The 17,288-nt window shown below is 44.9% G+C and overlaps 1 protein-coding gene across 1 annotated transcript in view; it reads left to right on the top strand.

The window, feature by feature from the left end:
* SLC6A5 (solute carrier family 6 member 5) overlaps positions 1 to 17,288 on the top strand; it is a 52,508-nt gene extending 35,220 nt beyond the window's left edge. The window contains exons 12-17 of the mRNA XM_004585450.3: positions 204 to 316; positions 1,029 to 1,160; positions 2,381 to 2,480; positions 10,983 to 11,083; positions 14,901 to 15,068; positions 17,133 to 17,288. Of these exons, the coding sequence (XP_004585507.2) occupies positions 204 to 316; positions 1,029 to 1,160; positions 2,381 to 2,480; positions 10,983 to 11,083; positions 14,901 to 15,068; positions 17,133 to 17,288 (770 nt within the window). The remainder of the gene's footprint in view (positions 1 to 203; positions 317 to 1,028; positions 1,161 to 2,380; positions 2,481 to 10,982; positions 11,084 to 14,900; positions 15,069 to 17,132) is intronic.

Genomic DNA, 17,288 nt, shown 5'->3' with positions numbered 1-17,288 from the left:
GAGTTCCTCCAGGTGTAGACCTGATTCTTCTGTTTTTTCCCTTCACAGAGCTTAAGATCTAATTGGGGAAACGGGTGGGGATGGGTAGCAAACAATGGAAGCAACACAAAATATGTGATAGCTCAGTGGAGTGCAGGCTCTGTGGGCTCTGTGAAAGGCCTTGAGCTGAACTTGCCTGTAATCACATTTCTCATTCCTTCCAGGGCCAGGCATTGCATTTGTGGTTTACCCAGAGGCCTTAACCAGGCTGCCCCTCTCTCCATTCTGGGCCATCATCTTTTTCCTGATGCTCCTCACTCTTGGACTTGACACTATGGTGAGTCCCTTCCCCATCAATCGCTATCCCAGGCTTCCTCTGAAGACTTCCTACCTTGAGTCTTGGGTCCAGCTTGAGCTTAGAGCTAACTGAACTTTTTCCCAGAGTGGTAGAGGAATGATGAGTGCCACTGCTAGGGATAGGGATAGTCTTGTATTTCTGGGTGCCCATGAGATGGTGTAGAGGGGCCATGCTCTGTCTTCCTTCCATTTGTTCTTTGTGCCATGGTTTGGTACTTTCTGCCTTGATGTCATTTTTTTTTTCTGCAGAACAAAATCTTTGGGGCTGAATAAGGGAGAATAATATAAAGTCAATTTTAGGGAAATTGCTGTGGAGACAGACTACTACAAATCATGTTGACAGGTACTCAGAGTTTAGTTGTTGGGTGTAAAGAAAGGTTTCTCTGAAGTAGATCAAATGTGAGGTAAAGTGGAAGGGAGGAATTTACATGTCATGAATACAAAAATAAAGCTTAAAATGTCTTAGTGGAAGGCTGTGAGTGCAGTCTCTGGGAACTGGAAACACAGTTTCTCATGCTCACAGCCTGGTGTCCACACCAGGGAAGGCTGGGTAGCCCCACTTCAGCAATGGCACCCTAACTGCAAAGTCGAATACTAATAGAGCTCCCTCTAATGGTGCATGCAAAGGGCTTTGTGGGACCTTCAGGGTGTGATCCTTTGATTTAGCTGTCCATTTCCTGACACCATTTCAGTTTGCCACCATTGAGACCATAGTGACCTCCATCTCAGATGAGTTCCCCAAGTACCTACGCACACACAAGCCGGTCTTTACTCTGGGCTGTTGCATTTGCTTCTTCATCATGGGATTTCCAATGATCACACAGGTAAGCTGCCTTTTGGGCACAAGTGTAAGTGGGGACAGGTAGGTAGGAGGTTATGACTGTCTGTCCTTTACCCTTAGCCCTCAGACCTCATAGCGTACACAAATCATTACTGTTTCCATGTGAGTGGCACCAGTTCATTAGAGATTTTGACCACAGGGAAATTGGTAAACTTGGCTGCTAGAAGATGCTTCTAGCATCTTCATAATTGAGATGTTATCTTCTTGAGCCAACAAGACAGCTGTGTCCTACTTTAAGAATTTGGAAAATGTTAAAGTACAAATTAACTGACCAGAAAATTTTCAGCTGATAATTTGTCATTTAGGAGTCTGTGGACACTTGAATGCTTTCTAGTCCTAAGTGATTTGGAAAACTGAGTATTCACTCATTCAATATGTATGTATGGCTTTCTTGATGACCTTGAGCAAGCAACTACTTATTTTCTCTGTGACCTTGGGCTAGACACCACTGTAAGATGAAGGATTGGAAAGTGTTATCCTCTAAGTCTCCTCTTTCATGCAGGGACTTAAAAAATGTGGAAGAAATACCTGGGGGGATGCATGAGAAATGCCCAGAAATTACCTAAAGATTATATAAAGGTCAATTAAATGCAAACTCATGGGTGGAAATGATCATCAATTCTTTAGAGTGAAATGGAGCAATCTGATGTTGACTTTTGCCTTTGAAGAGTAAGATGTTAAATCGCTTTTTTGGTGCTTGTCCTATTGATTAGTTCAGAGTCAAGCAAAGACTGCTTTGCTTCCATGGAGAGGACCAGGTTTCGGTAACTGTTGTTGACAGCATGGAAGACCCTTTGACTTCCTGTTAACGTGGGGGAAGATCGGCTGTTTATAGTGGGAAGATGGAACTTAACTCTAGAGCTTTTGTTAGGGCTGATTTATTATTTCTCCTGTTTAAAAAGATATTTAATTGATATATAAAGCAAATTCATGTGGTGCAGAATAACATACACAGGCACACATATCTAATATGTAATGATCAGATAAGGGCAATTGGCATATCCACTTCAAACATTTATTTCCTTATGTTGGAACTTTCAGAATCCTTTCCACTAGCTGTTTTGAAGTGCAACTCATTGCTGTCCTGCACAGCTAGCCTGTTGTGTCGTAGAGCTGACAGTCATTCTGCCCACTCAGGTTCACCTCTGTACTTGTTAAGCATTGAGGGCTCATATGCTGCTGGTTGTTTCTCCCTCTTGTTAGGGTGGAATTTACATGTTTCAGCTTGTGGACACCTATGCTGCCTCCTATGCCCTTGTCATCATTGCTATTTTCGAGCTTGTGGGAATCTCCTATGTGTACGGTAAGTGAGTCTTTGTGCTTATGGGTAAGGTAGAACTTTCAGGTAATAACATTGTCATGGCATGCAGATTTTCTATTTTGATGAGACAATGAGAGAATTTAACTGCAGCTGTTTAGGAAGGACAAGAGAATAGCACTTTGGCTTCCAAGCTTGCTTCGGGCCTTTTGTGATCAAGATTTAATACAGGAACACAAAGCTGGTGGTAAATATGAAAAAATCATAGGACTGTGGCACATATTTGGTTTGGATCTGTCTTGGGAACAGTTAGTTGTCTGTGGACAATCACTAGGTGAAGACAGGAGGAGAGCTACGTCCTAGGTGGGAAATGACTTCTTGGTCTTTCCATTTTACCTTAGGTGAGGGGTTCCTTTGCACCTGCTCTTTGGGTGCTGTAGTGAAAACAAAGATCACTTAGCTCAGATGATTAGGAACTGTTATTACCACTAGGAGTCCTGAGATGTAATATGTGAATTTATATTTTCTCAATAGTAAACTTCCAGTTCCCTTATAGGTTAATCTTCCTGTAAGTTAGTGGGGCCATTACCAAGTACACCTGGAATAGTGACATTGTTTGGTGTCATCGTTTCCCATTGTGCAGAGAGGCTTGTCGTGAGGTTTCACCAGGTCATCTCCTGAACCCTAGTCTACCTGTTGACCAAGCACAAAGGATACTCTGTTGGATTTAAGGCACCACCAACTTCTTTGATGCGTGCTCAGAACTGTCCTGAAACTAAGGATTGTGTACTAGAGATAAGACCAACATAGTAGCTATCAGGAAAATTAGAATTTCCGGTTCAGATGATCTAACTGAACTTAATATCCAAAAGAGATAGGAACATGCTGTGTGCTAAAAGGAAATGCAGAATATTCCTTGGAATTTGTAATAAAAGAGGGACAGATGCACTTTATGGAATGCAGAAGGAGGTCCAGGCCAAGATCAGGAGTCTCAGAGATCTGCTCATTAAACTGGCAGTCCAGCAAAGGCCACCCTGACTGCCAGGAGTCCGTGATGTGAATGTCTTAACGTCAGAGTAATTGTTAGTCTTTCAGCAGATTCACAATGGCGTCTTGCTTTCCTGGAGACTTCATTAAAGCAAAGGTGTGGGCAGGAATCATGCTGTAAAAAGAGGAAAGCGCCTGTGTCAATCTTGAGTACCCAGAAGTAGCAAAATATCATTGTCATCTGTGAGTGTTCGTGGAAGAGCAATTTGTATTTGTATCAGACTGGAGATCACATTCCTGTGAGAGTTAGAGTTTAGTTCCTGGCAAGAGCAATCGGCTGGCATGCCAGCTTCCCTGTAGAGATCAGAGACCAAGCTGCCACCACTGTTGGTTGATAAGAACAGCCAGAACCTTACCGTGATGTTGCGATTGAAGATCTGATGACAGAGTTAGAGTGAGGCTTCAAAGTACTTTGTACCTCAGCAGAGAATGGCTGGAATCCAGTGAAATCCTCCATGACAAATCTTTACTTTCTGCCCAGATACCAAAGTCCTTTCCAGGAGAGGCAAGGACCAGCCTCTAAGGAAAAAAACAGCCCCTGGTGGGCTCCCCTGGAGCTGAGATCAACAGACAGACTTGGTGCCATGTAAGAAATGGGCTTCAGTTCCACACTGGCTCAAATGCAGATAGTCCTGTCATTCACCTCCTGTTACCTCTATTCTGACTGCTAATTGCCACAAAAGATATGGTTCCTGGTAAAAACAGTCCTGTGTGCTGTGGTCTAAAAGATCATTAAAACAGAAACCTTTTAACATTCTACTTTTTGAAGTTAAATTGCTTCTCCTTATCACTTCTCCATGTAAGTCTGATAGCAGAGCTCTCTGTTTTGAAGGAAAATAAATTTTGAGTGCTTCACTACTTGGGCTGTTCTCCTTTTCCTAAGACTGCCCATTAAGTTTTGTCTCCTAAGTGTTAGTGTTGGACCAGCCTCCAGAATCTGAGATAGTTGACTCCAGCCCTATCTGCTACATAAACCAATAGTGTCTGATGGCCCTGCCCAATCCTGCCTACCACATGCTCGGTCCTCATGTGCACCAGTGGGAACAGCAGCCCAGTCAGAACAATCTCCAATAATCCCCGCCAGGCTTTTCCCCAGTCCTGGTTCCTGCACATGCAAGTGTGTGCGCAGCAGACTTGTCCAGTCTGTCCTGTATCCCATTCAACTTTTGTATACACTGTAGCCTAGTTCAACCCAACCAACCCCACTAACCAGCCCACATTTATGTTGGTGGGTACTACTGCCCTAAACCCTGGTTCTCATGCTCACAAGAAGGAGCTGTAGCCCATCAGAGAGGCACCCTAATGGGCTACAGAGGCCCAATCCCAGCCCTGGATCTTGAACTTTCCAGGTGGTTCTTCAGTCTAGATTGACAGCATTTACCTCCATTCCCCGCACTTGCTAACAAAGCTTGCTAGCAAAGCCTGACCAGTCTGCACTTACTTTGGCTCATGTGTGCACCAGTGGATATGGTCGCTTAGTCCAGCATGGCTCTTCCCCTAACCCAGCTCACATGCAGGCCAACAGCTATTGTAGCCTTGTCCAGCCTTGTCTGCCCCTAGTCCCAGTTCTCATGCTCACCAGTGGGAACAGTGGCCTAACAGGGGAGTCCTGGCTCTCCCACTACTGCCCACTCCCACCTCGGGTCTTATGTGTGGTAGTGGGTGCTGCAGCTCAGTCTGGCTTGACCCGCCTCACCTTGGGATCTGCTGGTGGGTGCAGTAGCCTGGCCTAGCTTGGACTGTCTCCAATCCTGGCCCTAATGTGAACTGGCTGGTGTTGCAGCCCAGCCCCTTCTGGTTCTCAGATCTGCCAGTGGGTCAGCGAATACTGTAACCTGGTCTGGTCTGGACTGCTCCCAATTTTGATTGTTGTGCTCACCTGCAAGGACTGCATCTTGACAGAGCAGTTCCTCAAACTCCTCTATCAGGTCACCTCCCAGTGGGAGATCTTATGCACACCGTGAGTTCTTGGCCCAGCCTTACTTGGCCCACCTCATGTGCTGACAGGCACAGCAGCCTTACCTGACTGACGCACACCCATTCCAGCTGTCTGTATTGGGTGCTGAAGCTGAGTCCATCCCCAGACTGAGCTCCTGCATTGTTCAGTGGGTGCTGAGACCTAGCCCAGCCTGTCTTATCCCAACTCTGACTCTCATGAGCACTCCAACCCACACAGTTGCTGACAAGTGGAGATGCCCTGACTGGCCTGACCAATGCCTAGGGCTGGATCAGATGCTCACCAGTGGGAGCGATGGCCCACCAGGGGAGTTCTGCTAGTTTCCCCCACCAGGCCTGCTCCCAGACCCAGATCTCACATGTGGCAGTGGGTGCTAGGCCCTTATCCAGCATAGTCTGCCCTGTTTGTCTCTGCCTTTGTGTGAATTGGTGGAGGTTGCAGCCTGGCATGCCCCACACCCTATTCTTGGGTAGACCAGACATGTTCACGATTCCCTAAACCTAGTTAGCTCACCAGCGCGCCACACCAGTATGCAAACCTAGGGCTCTTGCCACTCTGCCCCCATTCCGCCTGGGATGGAGCATGTGAGGGAATCCCCAGACTCGCTCTGTCTGCCTGGACACAAGCCACCAGGTCCCTGCATGCATCTGTCAGCACCACTCCCCAGGTCCCCTGCAAGCCCACAGCTCCAGCCCCCCAGGAGCCCACCCGAACTGGCAGAAGCCTACCAAGGCATCCAGTTTAAAAATATAAATCACCAATGGTAGTGCAGGAGATAGTTCTTTAATAGATTTTTTTCCAGGGTAGACTCACTTTGAAAAAGTAATTTTCCTTTCCCTTAGAGCCACTAGAGGAATCTTCTGGCTGGGGAGATGAGATTGTACAGTCACCACTATAATCCCCTGTTGGTTAGCTGCGTGGCATCATGTTGCACATTTCCCCAAGTTCTTACGTCATGAGAGCTTGCTGTGTTCCACTTCATGCAGTTTCTTGTTTCACCGTCCACTCCCCAGTCAATCTCATTGTCCTTGGGAGGACTGTCAGGCACACAGCAGGCAATGGCTTTGCTTGATGCCTGTCTTCAGTTCTTGTCACCCTGTTGGCTGAACTTGGCAAGTTCAAGTACAAAGCAAAACAAAAAAGTCTCTCAGGAGTCTGTCTATTCAGGCTTATTTTTTTCTCTAAAACCCCTCTGCCTAAGCTCCATTTTAACTTCCCTCCACCACCAGGTCTAGAGTTTCCCAGTTCATTAACCAATAAAACTGAGAAACTATAGGCCATTGCTATGGAGGTACACTAAAGAATCTGTGGAAAATGGAATTAAAAAAGAAATATGTTTTGGTAGCAAGCAAGTTAAGTTCTGTGCAGTTTTTCACAGTATACATTTTCTGCTTTCTGTTTTTTTTTTTTTTCACGGCAGAGTTAGAAAAAGAGAGAGAGAGAGAGAGAGAGAGAAAGGAACAGAGAGATCATCTGCTGGTTCACTCACCAAACAGCCACAATGGCCAAATTTGAACCAGTCTGAAGCTAGGAGAAAGAAACTTCTGGATTTTCCATGTGGAAGCAGAGATCCAAGAATCTGGTCCATGCTCTGCTATTTTCCCGGGTTGTATTAGCAGGGAGCTAGATCAGAAGTGGAGCAGCTGGAACTGAAACCAGTGCCCATATGGGATGCTGATACCACAGGCTGCAGCATTAGTTACTATCCCACAGTACCAACCCCAGAGTACATATTTTCTATGAACTTTTTGGAGACCCTTGTAACACATACAGGTGAACATGTGAAACCAAATGGACAGGTACTAAGTGCTTACTTTATTTCCTGTATGCTCCTGGAGAAAAAAAATAAGCTTGAATTTGTAGAATTCTCAGGGGCGAATTTGTGTTTGTCTTGTTTGATTTTTTTAAATTTATTTTCTTTAAGAAAAAAATCTTTGCTGAGTTCAGCCAGGAGGACAGGAAGCAAGAACTGAAGACAGGCATATTCCATTTTGTGTAAGCCGTTGCTAGTGTGAACCAAACACCACTTACCGGGATGTGGAAACAGTGGGATTGTTTTCCTACATCCACAGGCCTGTCAAGTAGCTACCAAGCATGGGCAAATACCCTTTAACATTGAGAACAAAGTCAGTGCTAAGCCGCACATTCCTGGCTGTGAGTCCTTTTGCAGCTTAGAGATAAGAAGGGCCTGGTTAGTCAGGAGATTCTTGAGAAGGTGGCATCTCAAAGATAAAAATGGGTGAAAGAGATAGACGCTAAGATTTAGGGATTATTGAGATGAGTTGATTGCCAATCAAAAACAAGAAAATGTAAGTATCCACAGAGGGGTTTGGCTGTCAGGGACAGGCCTGCAATTGGACTCTGCAAGAATAGCTTGGTCATTTACTTGTAAATAGGTACATACAGGAATGGAGATACACATTGTATGATGTAACACAAAATGCAGATGTTGAGTGCCTTGTTAAAAAAGGGTAAGAATTTCAACCTGGTGGTGGGAGGAGAGTTAAACCTGGTGGAGTGCTCCTCTGAGCACAGGATGCCATGCTCCTGTACAGCTTACCTGCCGGCAAGCAAGCCCTGAACACACAGGCAGGAGAACAGCCTGTATAAAGACTGTATCCAGAGCAAGGGCAAATGTATGGTTTGTAAAGGCAACAAGCATGAAGTTCCCCGAGAGAAGTAATTGATTAGTTGAAGCGAGTTGTGGTCCAGGATCAGCTGGCTGTACGTAGATGCAAGTCCTTGAATTTCAAGTTCATTTCCTGTTGACTACATGTAGTTGTTGCAGGCCAATTTCTGAAACTCAGCTCTGTTTGTTGAGTCTAGTAGTGTAACTACAAGCTCACCATTTATTTCTTTCCTTTCCTTTTTGTTTTCCTACTTATTTGGACTAATCTTTGAGACGCAGATGTACAGATCCTGTTTGGGGCCTCATTCTTGCTGTCTTACTTCTTCAGGCTTAAAGTCATGAAGTAAGCATGTCTCTTGCGTATGCTCAAGGCTTCGCAAAGGAATGCCAGCCTCTGAATCTTACTCAGCCAGAATTAGGCATTTAATACAAGATGGATTTGGATCACTGGAAAGCACAGAATGGGCAAAGGAAGTTCATTTAAATAAAAGCCAAAGGTTTGATTAGGAACTTTGTGACTTGGAGGAGAGCCAGGACATGGTTGAGCTGGCACTCGGTGAGAGCTGGACGAGGCCAGGAGCTGGAGAGCCTGGAGAACTCATACAATGAGCGGGAGGCCCCCACTTTGTGACTCTGAGCTGCATCTGCAAGGCCAGCCTGCAAGCTGGCAAAATACACAGCACTGCGATAGGACCTGGAGCCTGTTTAAGCTGTGCTCTTAGACCTGGTGTAAGGTGCAGGGAGGGAGATGACGGTGCAGAGCCTGAACTGGTCCTGCAGCTCAGGTGTTTTCGTTCTCACACCCAGTACTGGTCATCTGATTCAGGCTATCTTCTATTGCAAACAGCACCCATCTTCCAATCCTTCCCTTGAACCATGAGGTGCAGCTCGTTGTCCTCCCGGGGAAAGGCTGGCACTTTTACTATGATCCTTTTTTTGCACTTAGAGCCTCTTCATTTCTTCATCAGATCTGATCTTGAGTCCTATCACATCTGTGCCCCTAGACTAGATAGATACTATCACATCTTGTGGTTGGCTTGGAGAAGAAGAATAGCTTGGCAATAGTATTGATCCTGATACTAGAAATCTCTAGGTTTCTTGTTTATGCAAAACAACTAGCCTGTTATGTTTTGGTATGTTTCACCCTGCATTCCTCTTCCTTTCTTCCACGTGGTAGAAAGCAGGCACTGACAACCCAGGACCAGGAGAGAGAGAAATGGATCCGATGGGGGAAATGAAAGGAGAAGGCATCTGGAACCGGAGGGACAGACAGGGAGGTGATGGCAGGAAGGGCAGAGATGGCAAATGAAGGCAGAAGAGGAGCACCCAGTGAATGTGAATGCACTTGCTCCTTCTGGAAAAAGGGCAAAGGAACCAGAAATCCAAGGAGCTGGAAAAGCCCGAGAATGGGAGAAGCAGGAGGCAAAGGTGCAGAAAGAAGGCCCCAGGATGTGTGGAAGAGCATTCTCTGAAAGAGAAATTGTCATAGGAGTGGCAGCTTTCCTAGACATGCCTCAGTTCCCCCTGGACCATCAGGGTCCCTCGCATGACTTGCCTCAGTTCCCCCGGACCATCAGGGTCCCTCCCTTAACATGCCTCAGTTCTCCCTGGACCGTCAGGGTCCCTCCCTTGACATGCCTCAGTTCCCCCTGAACTGTCAGGGTCCTATTTTTCACATAAATTATTGACTTGAGGATTTGCAAGAATGATGAGAATTTCGGCTGAGTCTGTGTTTAAGTCTGAACTGCTGACTACAAAGGAACTTGGGTTTAGGGATCGATATCCCACCATTCTGAGAAGGCCACACTTCTGATAAGTTCAGGAAGGAATACAAAAAAATGCCTGACTCCCAAACAGTCCTCAACAGCTTTTCCCATAAAGAAGTGGTTTAAAAATCTCCCCGCACAAGGTGAGTGGAGGGATGGCAGCTACGCAGCACAAGTCACTTCTCTGTATTTCACATTAGTGACATAGATGAGTATCCATGAAGACCATAATCTTTTTTTTTTAAGATTTATTTATTTTTTATTACAAAGTCAGATATACAGAGAGAAGGAGAGACAGAGAGGAAGATCTTCCGTCTGATGATTCACCCCCCAAGTGACTGCAATGGCCCGTGCTGTGCCAATCCGAAGCCAGGAACCAGGAACCTCTTCCGGGTCTCCCACGCGGGTGCAGCATCCCAAGGCATTGGGCTGTCCTCGACTGCTTTCCCAGGCCACAGGCAGGGAGCTGGATGGGAAGTGGAGCTGCCGGGATTAGAACCGGTGCCCATATGGGATCCCGGGACGTTCAAGGCGAGGACTTTAGCCACTAGGCCACGGCGCCAGGCCCGAAGACCATAATCTTTTGAGTTCCAACAAAGTGGGCCATGAACAGTTGGAATGTGTGTTGCCTTTTGCCTGCTATTATCATCTTACACAGGGTGGAGATAATTGGACTCACAGAAGAGTGTCTTTGGAAGACATCAATGCACAGTGGCTCTCGCTTAATGTCACAAAGATTCTGTAATACTCTCTTCTGTTGACCTCTGTCTTACCTGGCTTTCCAGGTTGTCTCTAAGCACATGAGGCCATGTCAGAAGATAACCATGTTTATTATGAATATGCCAGGCTGCAGCAGATTCAGACACAGGGTCTGGCTGGAACCAAGCTTTTTAGATGTCAGCCTGGGCTGACATTCCTGAACCTCACTGCCCAGCGTAGTTAACATCTATTTAAATGTTCAATTTTTCCTACTCTTCCTGGCAGCAAGTCATTTGTCTGATGGGTTCCTGCATAATAAGGGTCAAATTGACATCAAGCTGGGGCCATCCCTGGCCAGTGGTGCTTGAATGAGGAGTTTTAGTGCCTGCCCTCTGACCTCACCTCACCCTCCTGCTACTACATCTCATACTCTGCTTGTCTGTTTTTAGGCTTGCAAAGATTCTGTGAAGACATAGAGATGATGATTGGATTCCAGCCCAACATTTTCTGGAAAGTCTGCTGGGCGTTTGTAACGCCGACCATTCTGACAGTAAGAAGAGGATCCTTTTTTTCATGCAAACAGCACCTTGTATTTGAATACAGCTTGTGCTGTGAGCTGTATGTGAGCTGGGGAGGTCGGTGGGATGGATGTTATTCTTGCCTTTGAAATGAGGAGACAGTTTCAGGGAAGTAAGATGCTTTGCAGAAAGGTGTCTAGCTGGCCAGAGGCAGCACTGGGACTCACACACAGGTCTTAGGAACACCCCTGTAGAAATTTCCATTTTGTCTGTCTGCCTCCCATGCTGAAAATGGGTATAAATTGTTGCAAATGTTTGCTACATGCTGACCACATTGGAGGCCTTGTTCAAAGTGTTTTCTACATGTAACCACATAGCCCCTTCACAGCAGCTGTTGCCATTGTAACTGTTTCCATTTTACAGATGCAGAAACTGAAGCCCAGAGGTGTGTGATTTGCCTCATGCACCATTGTGACTAGCAACAACCTGGCTTTGAACTCAGGCAGTCTGATTCTAGAGCTCATGCTCTTTTTTACCTGCTACTCAGTCCAGTGGCTCAACAACTATGTTTTTGTATTAATTAGACATTTATTGTCCACTTTCAGTTGTTTTGAGGATTATCTTGTCATCCTCAAATGTGATGATGGCATTTTAAGATAATTCGATGTTCATCTTAAAAATCAGAATCTGTCACATGTCAGTAAATTTATACAAGGAATTGCATTTATATAGTGTTCGTTTTTTCATCATGCCACAAACTGCCAGCTTTATGCTTCTTCCTCTGTAAGCACCATAATTGGTGAAGATCTTGCCTTCCTCTTGGTATCCTGTTGCCAATCTTGGAGGAAGGTAACTCCAATTCCATGTAAATCCAGTAGGTGGAGCTAGAAACCAGATCAACGTTTTCATTAAGGCGGGCCAGATTCGGCAAGACAGGGTGAGAGTATAATTTCAAATAAAACTATATTCTCTTCCTGTTTTAAAAAAACTGTCGCAGAGCTCATTTTAATCAAAATACATCAGTTTCTTTTTGAGCAGCTAGAGGGTTAGACAGATAAACCACTCTACATTGATATGCCTTTGCATTGATAATAGCAGCTGTATCCCTAATTTTATAAAAGCTGCAGTTTGTGTGAAGTCTCCCTAGACTGGGGGCATGCGCGTTGAAAAGCATGAAGATAGGCTTTCAGCCTCCTGCTATAAATTTCCCTTTGTCACGTCTGCCAGGATAAAACTCTCTCATGGGCTTGGCCCTCAGAAATGCTAATTTAGCCACCAAGGGAGGCCCACCCAGGGCTGAAATGTGTATGAAGAATTTGTATTTGCTCAGTTGGTGGAAAGAGAATGCTCTTTTAGCAGGCGGTGTGGCCTGGGGTGGTTCCTGTCTGTCTCACCTCGTCATCTCCCCGGTTACCACTATACATCACTTGTGCTTGGCTAAAAGCAAACCTGGAATCCATTCTGGATCCTCCCTTTGTATCCCTAGAAGAGATTCAGTGTGAAAAGATTTTATTCAGTTACAGGGCCCATCAGCATATTGACCAGAAGCACTAGTATGCTCTCAGGCTAATGACTCTGCCTGGTGGGTGATTCTTCACCCTCCCCACTTTACAGATGTGTGCACTGAGGCTTGCAGAAGAGAAACAACTGGCCCAAGGTGCAGGTGGCAAGGCCGAAAGTTGAATCCGGGCTGTCTAGGCTTCAGACCCTTGTTCTAATACATTTTGACAACGCAGAGCTTATATCATCACGGGGAATTTGGACCATTTGGGGTTAAATTAGTATAAAACTTGTTTCTGAGCAAAAGTTAAAGGAAGAGGAATTCAAGGCAGTGCTGTGCTTTTTGAGATATCTTGACTCTGCTGAATTGATTTGCCTCATATAATTACATCAGATAGTTGGGGGGAAGTTGTAGAACGCATCTTGAACCACGTTCCCTTTCGTAATTGTTTGGCAGCTAGGGACAATCAACACTGGCAGGTTCCATCATCATGGCCAACCATTGGTGTCACGGTGTCACAAAAGGTGAGGGTGGGCCCGCCTTGCTGGCTAAATGATCATCTCTAGTGTCCTGAGAGGATTTGACCAAGGCTGACCTGAAGGAGGGAAATTTATGGCAGAGGACAAGCGGCACCAGGAGGTTGATAAGATTATTTGTGCAATTAGAAATGGACACGAAAGGACCAAGTCCAACACTTACTTTTTTTGCCATTTGTCCATCTGTAAAATGGATTTTTGTGATGCGCTGGAGTAGGCTAAAATTACGGATTTAAATTACTTCAGAGCCCCTAAAACAAAATCAATCATTTTTATATGTGCCTGTGTGGATTTATAGAACTATAAATATTCTCCATGCAATTACTGTATACATAGTCAGATCACGTTACTGAGTTATGCACACACATAAGCAGATGTATTGCTATTTATATGGTAAATGAAATGGAGCCGCCTGCCATAATTACATTAGACTATACTTCCAATAGACTGGTTAATAAGGCTGATAACTCTAGGGGCAAATATTTAAAAGGGGACCCACAGTAGACCTCTCTTAGCATGGGAGTAGTTTTTTTTCTTCAACTGTTGTCCTCAGGTTTATATTGCTTTGAGCCAATATATTGAATTATTGTTGCATTGAAATCACCACTGGGCCAGGCAGCCTGGGCTTTGCAGTAGCAATAATATAGACACTTTGCATTTGCATAGTGCTTCACGCTTTTCTAACACCATTTCTGTATCTTCTCTTTCCTGACACAATTCCCTCCATTTTTTGGCAGTTATTTTCTAGCTTATCATAAGATATAAGAGGTGGAGAGGGAAAAGGATGCAGGGGTGTAAATTATTCTAAGCTAATACTGTCCCAGACAGGAGGAATCCAGGGAGCCATACAATTTCCTCATTGAAATGCCCCTCGAGGGCTTGGATGGGACAGAGAGAACCTTTATGCCATCTTTTCAGGTGCATTCATTGTCAGCAAACCCTTGTTTCTCTTTAGCTTCAGGGGCCAAGTCTTCAGGGAAGTTCTCATGGTCATTGCCAGCGAAAGTATGCAGTGACAAGAAATACACAGAACAGTAACCGTGAGGGTAGACTTCTGAGTCAAAGCAAAGCCATTGTTCCCATAAAGCCAGCGTTGTTTACAGGATGTGAATCTATCTGTTTTATAGCATTTAATTCTGACATGGAAAGTAATTGTGAAGCTAAGATCAACCTACTGGTCTCTGGGCTCCTGGCTCATGCTTGCTCATGATGCTGATCCACCTTGAGTCAGTAGAGGTTTGGGGGTTGTGCGTCCTCTCTCTGTCCCACAGCTAAGTGTAAGACGAAGCTTCTGGCTCAGTCATAGCTTGGGGACCACTCTGGCCTTCATTCAGCCAGCGGCAGACGCAATTCCTGGATGTGGGCCATTCCCCATTCAAGAAGAAAGCAGAACGGATTCGTTGTTACAAAATGAAAATATAGAAATACAACAGCTTTCTATCTCAGGAAAAAAAATATTGGTCATCCACCATGGAAAATGCATACGGTCCCTTTCAAACATGCTCCCATCAACCACCCATTCATCACTTGGTTATTATTCTATCACATTCCTTCTCAGCCTGTCTGCACGCATACACACCTGTGCTCCTTGGCTCAGGTCCTGTGGGCTAACATGCAGGATCAGCAACTAAGTATGCATCATCTTTGCAATTAAGTGTCTTCATCTGGAAAAATTTCTTTTGAGGCCAACATGAGTGTAAACGGTAGAATAGATAGAAAAGCAGCCACCTCCTAATACAGTTTCAGTACATGCCTATTGAGTGAAATAATTCCCTTCATATACTAACTCACCTGTTTATTTCTTCTTCCCAGTTCATCCTCTGCTTCAGCTTTTACCAGTGGGAACCCATGACCTATGGCTCTTACCGTTACCCAAACTGGTCCATGGTGCTCGGATGGCTCATGCTCGCCTGTTCTGTTATCTGGATTCCGATTATGTTTGTGATAAAAATGCATCTGGCTCCTGGCAGATTTATTGAGGTAATTCCATCAGCTCCTTTCCCTGCCATCCTCTCCTGAGGGAGAGCCCCTAAAAGCTGTGTGCATTAAAAAACAAAATATTCAGTAAACTTATTCGAGAGGGAGACTTGGTGATTAAGTGATTACAATTGTCACTGTTTCTATTAAACCCATTTTTATTAGGTATTGTTTCTCTAATGGAGGGGCTCAGCCAGTCTGCAGGCTGGGCTATTATTGTGCTGTTCCTCAGTGCAGTGACAGTTCTTGAGAACAAATGATCAGCATCTTCTTGTTCCTGGGCTTTTTTCATCCTCTCCCCTCATAAACAGTTCAAGCACAGTGTTTGGTTTTAAACCACACATTAGATTTACTTTATTTTTCAAAATCCCTTTCTATCCTAGACTTGTCTCTTTTTTACCATTAGGTTTTAAGTCATTCTCTCCTTTTGTTGTGTAATCCTGTGTTAGGGATGGCTGAGTGCCAAAGTATTGTCGGTGTAAAGTGAGATTTGTGTTAGTCAATCCATCCCTGGCTGGCACCATTTTGAATGCACAGGACCCCAAATTTCACTTCTGAGGAATAAGAAGGGGACTGCCACTTCTGGAGCCACTGTAGAAGACTTGGCAGGCATCTGTTTATGAGAAGTCCCTTGCTTAAGTGCGAAAGGAATTGATTGGCCCAGCCTGTCTCTGGAAGGTGCAGAGAATGACATGCTGGATGGGACAAGGGCTACCTAGGGTTTGGTTCCTACCTGGCAGCTTATTGTAAATGTCGGTTTTTAGACTCCAGGCAGTTGCACTGACCCTGAATCTTGAGGAAGTAGGACCCTCGTGAAGCTTGGTGACCCTCCAGCTGATTCTGATGTACACTTAAATTTGAGAAGCAGTTTGCTACACAGAGATGAAAAGAATGCCTTCTATACATAAGAGAGAAAAATATCTGTGGGTAGCCAGATGACGAAAAGGGAAAAGCTTGAGAGAGAGGAAGCAGGGTGGGAATGAGCCCCTGAGGAAGTGCCCAGCACAATGGTATACTTGACAGAGAGGTGGCTTTATTTTCACTGGACCAAGGATGTGACAGAGGTGGTAAGCAGAAGCGAAGCACCTTTTCTTTCACTCAGTGCATCCTCCAGTTCTTCTCTTGAGGTGAAGTAACTGTGGCCCAGATCCCTCCAGCAATGCTTCTGTCCCACGCCGGGAAAACCTCCCCAGGAGCTGACTCAGAAATCTCTTTCCCTCCGAACAGAACCTGCAGTAGCCTCTGCTACTGTTGTCCGAGACTCTAATCTGACGATCTGGCTGTATACATTTATTATGCTTGATTTGGGACACAAAGGTTGCAAACTGATGATTAAGGGGAGATTAAACTAATAGCTGTAAGCAGCAGCTTCACTTTAATAGATTGTAAACATAATTGTTCCCTCTTACATAGTTGGAAATATGTTTTCTTTCCTTTTTTCTAGAAAATGTTCTAGTCAAATTATGTTTTCCGTAAGGATTTCAGTTGAGGGGCAGAGCCATCCCCACTATTTTTAGCTCTCGTGCTAAGAACCCACACTGTTGAACTAAGTCAGAAGCATGTATTTTTGTCAATAGATAATTAAAATCTGCTTTCTTTTGGCTTTGGATCTTTCAGATTGAGAATTTCTTCTCTGGTCATTTATATACGTTCTGGAAATATGCTAAATAAAAATCCAATTATTTTGATGTAGCAACTCACTGCTGAGACTCCAGAACACAAGTAATTGGGCACATGTCTTTTACACCCTGTGTTTGGCAAAGGAGAGAAAAGCGTGAGCATTCTCTTCATTGGAAGGGGAAATTTGTGTAATTAAAATCCGGGACCTTCATCCTGTATTAATCTTGTGCAAGACAAACACAGAACAGTTGTGGTATTGCTTTCTGTTTGAAATTATAAGTAATTTCAAACGAACTAAGCTGCTTCTCCTCTTTAACATTTCTAGACCACTTAATTAATGAGGGTTGATCTTTCTCATTGCCTTTCTTGGTAGCGGGCCTCTTGGCTTGTAGTGTCGGGGAAGGTGCCTTGCTGCTGTAACCATGTGTGTCTTTGGCTTCTTTGCAGAGGCTGAAGTTGGTGTGCTCGCCACAGCCGGACTGGGGGCCGTTCTTAGCTCAACACCGTGGGGAACGTTACAAGAACATGATCGACCCCTTGGGAACCTCTTCCCTGGGACTCAAACTGCCAGTGAAAGATTTGGAACTGGGTACCCAATGCTAG

Source organism: Ochotona princeps, chromosome 4 (genome assembly GCF_030435755.1).
Source record: "Ochotona princeps isolate mOchPri1 chromosome 4, mOchPri1.hap1, whole genome shotgun sequence".
Lineage (NCBI taxonomy): Eukaryota > Metazoa > Chordata > Mammalia > Lagomorpha > Ochotonidae > Ochotona > Ochotona princeps.
This window is presented reverse-complemented; position numbering and strand designations above follow the sequence as displayed.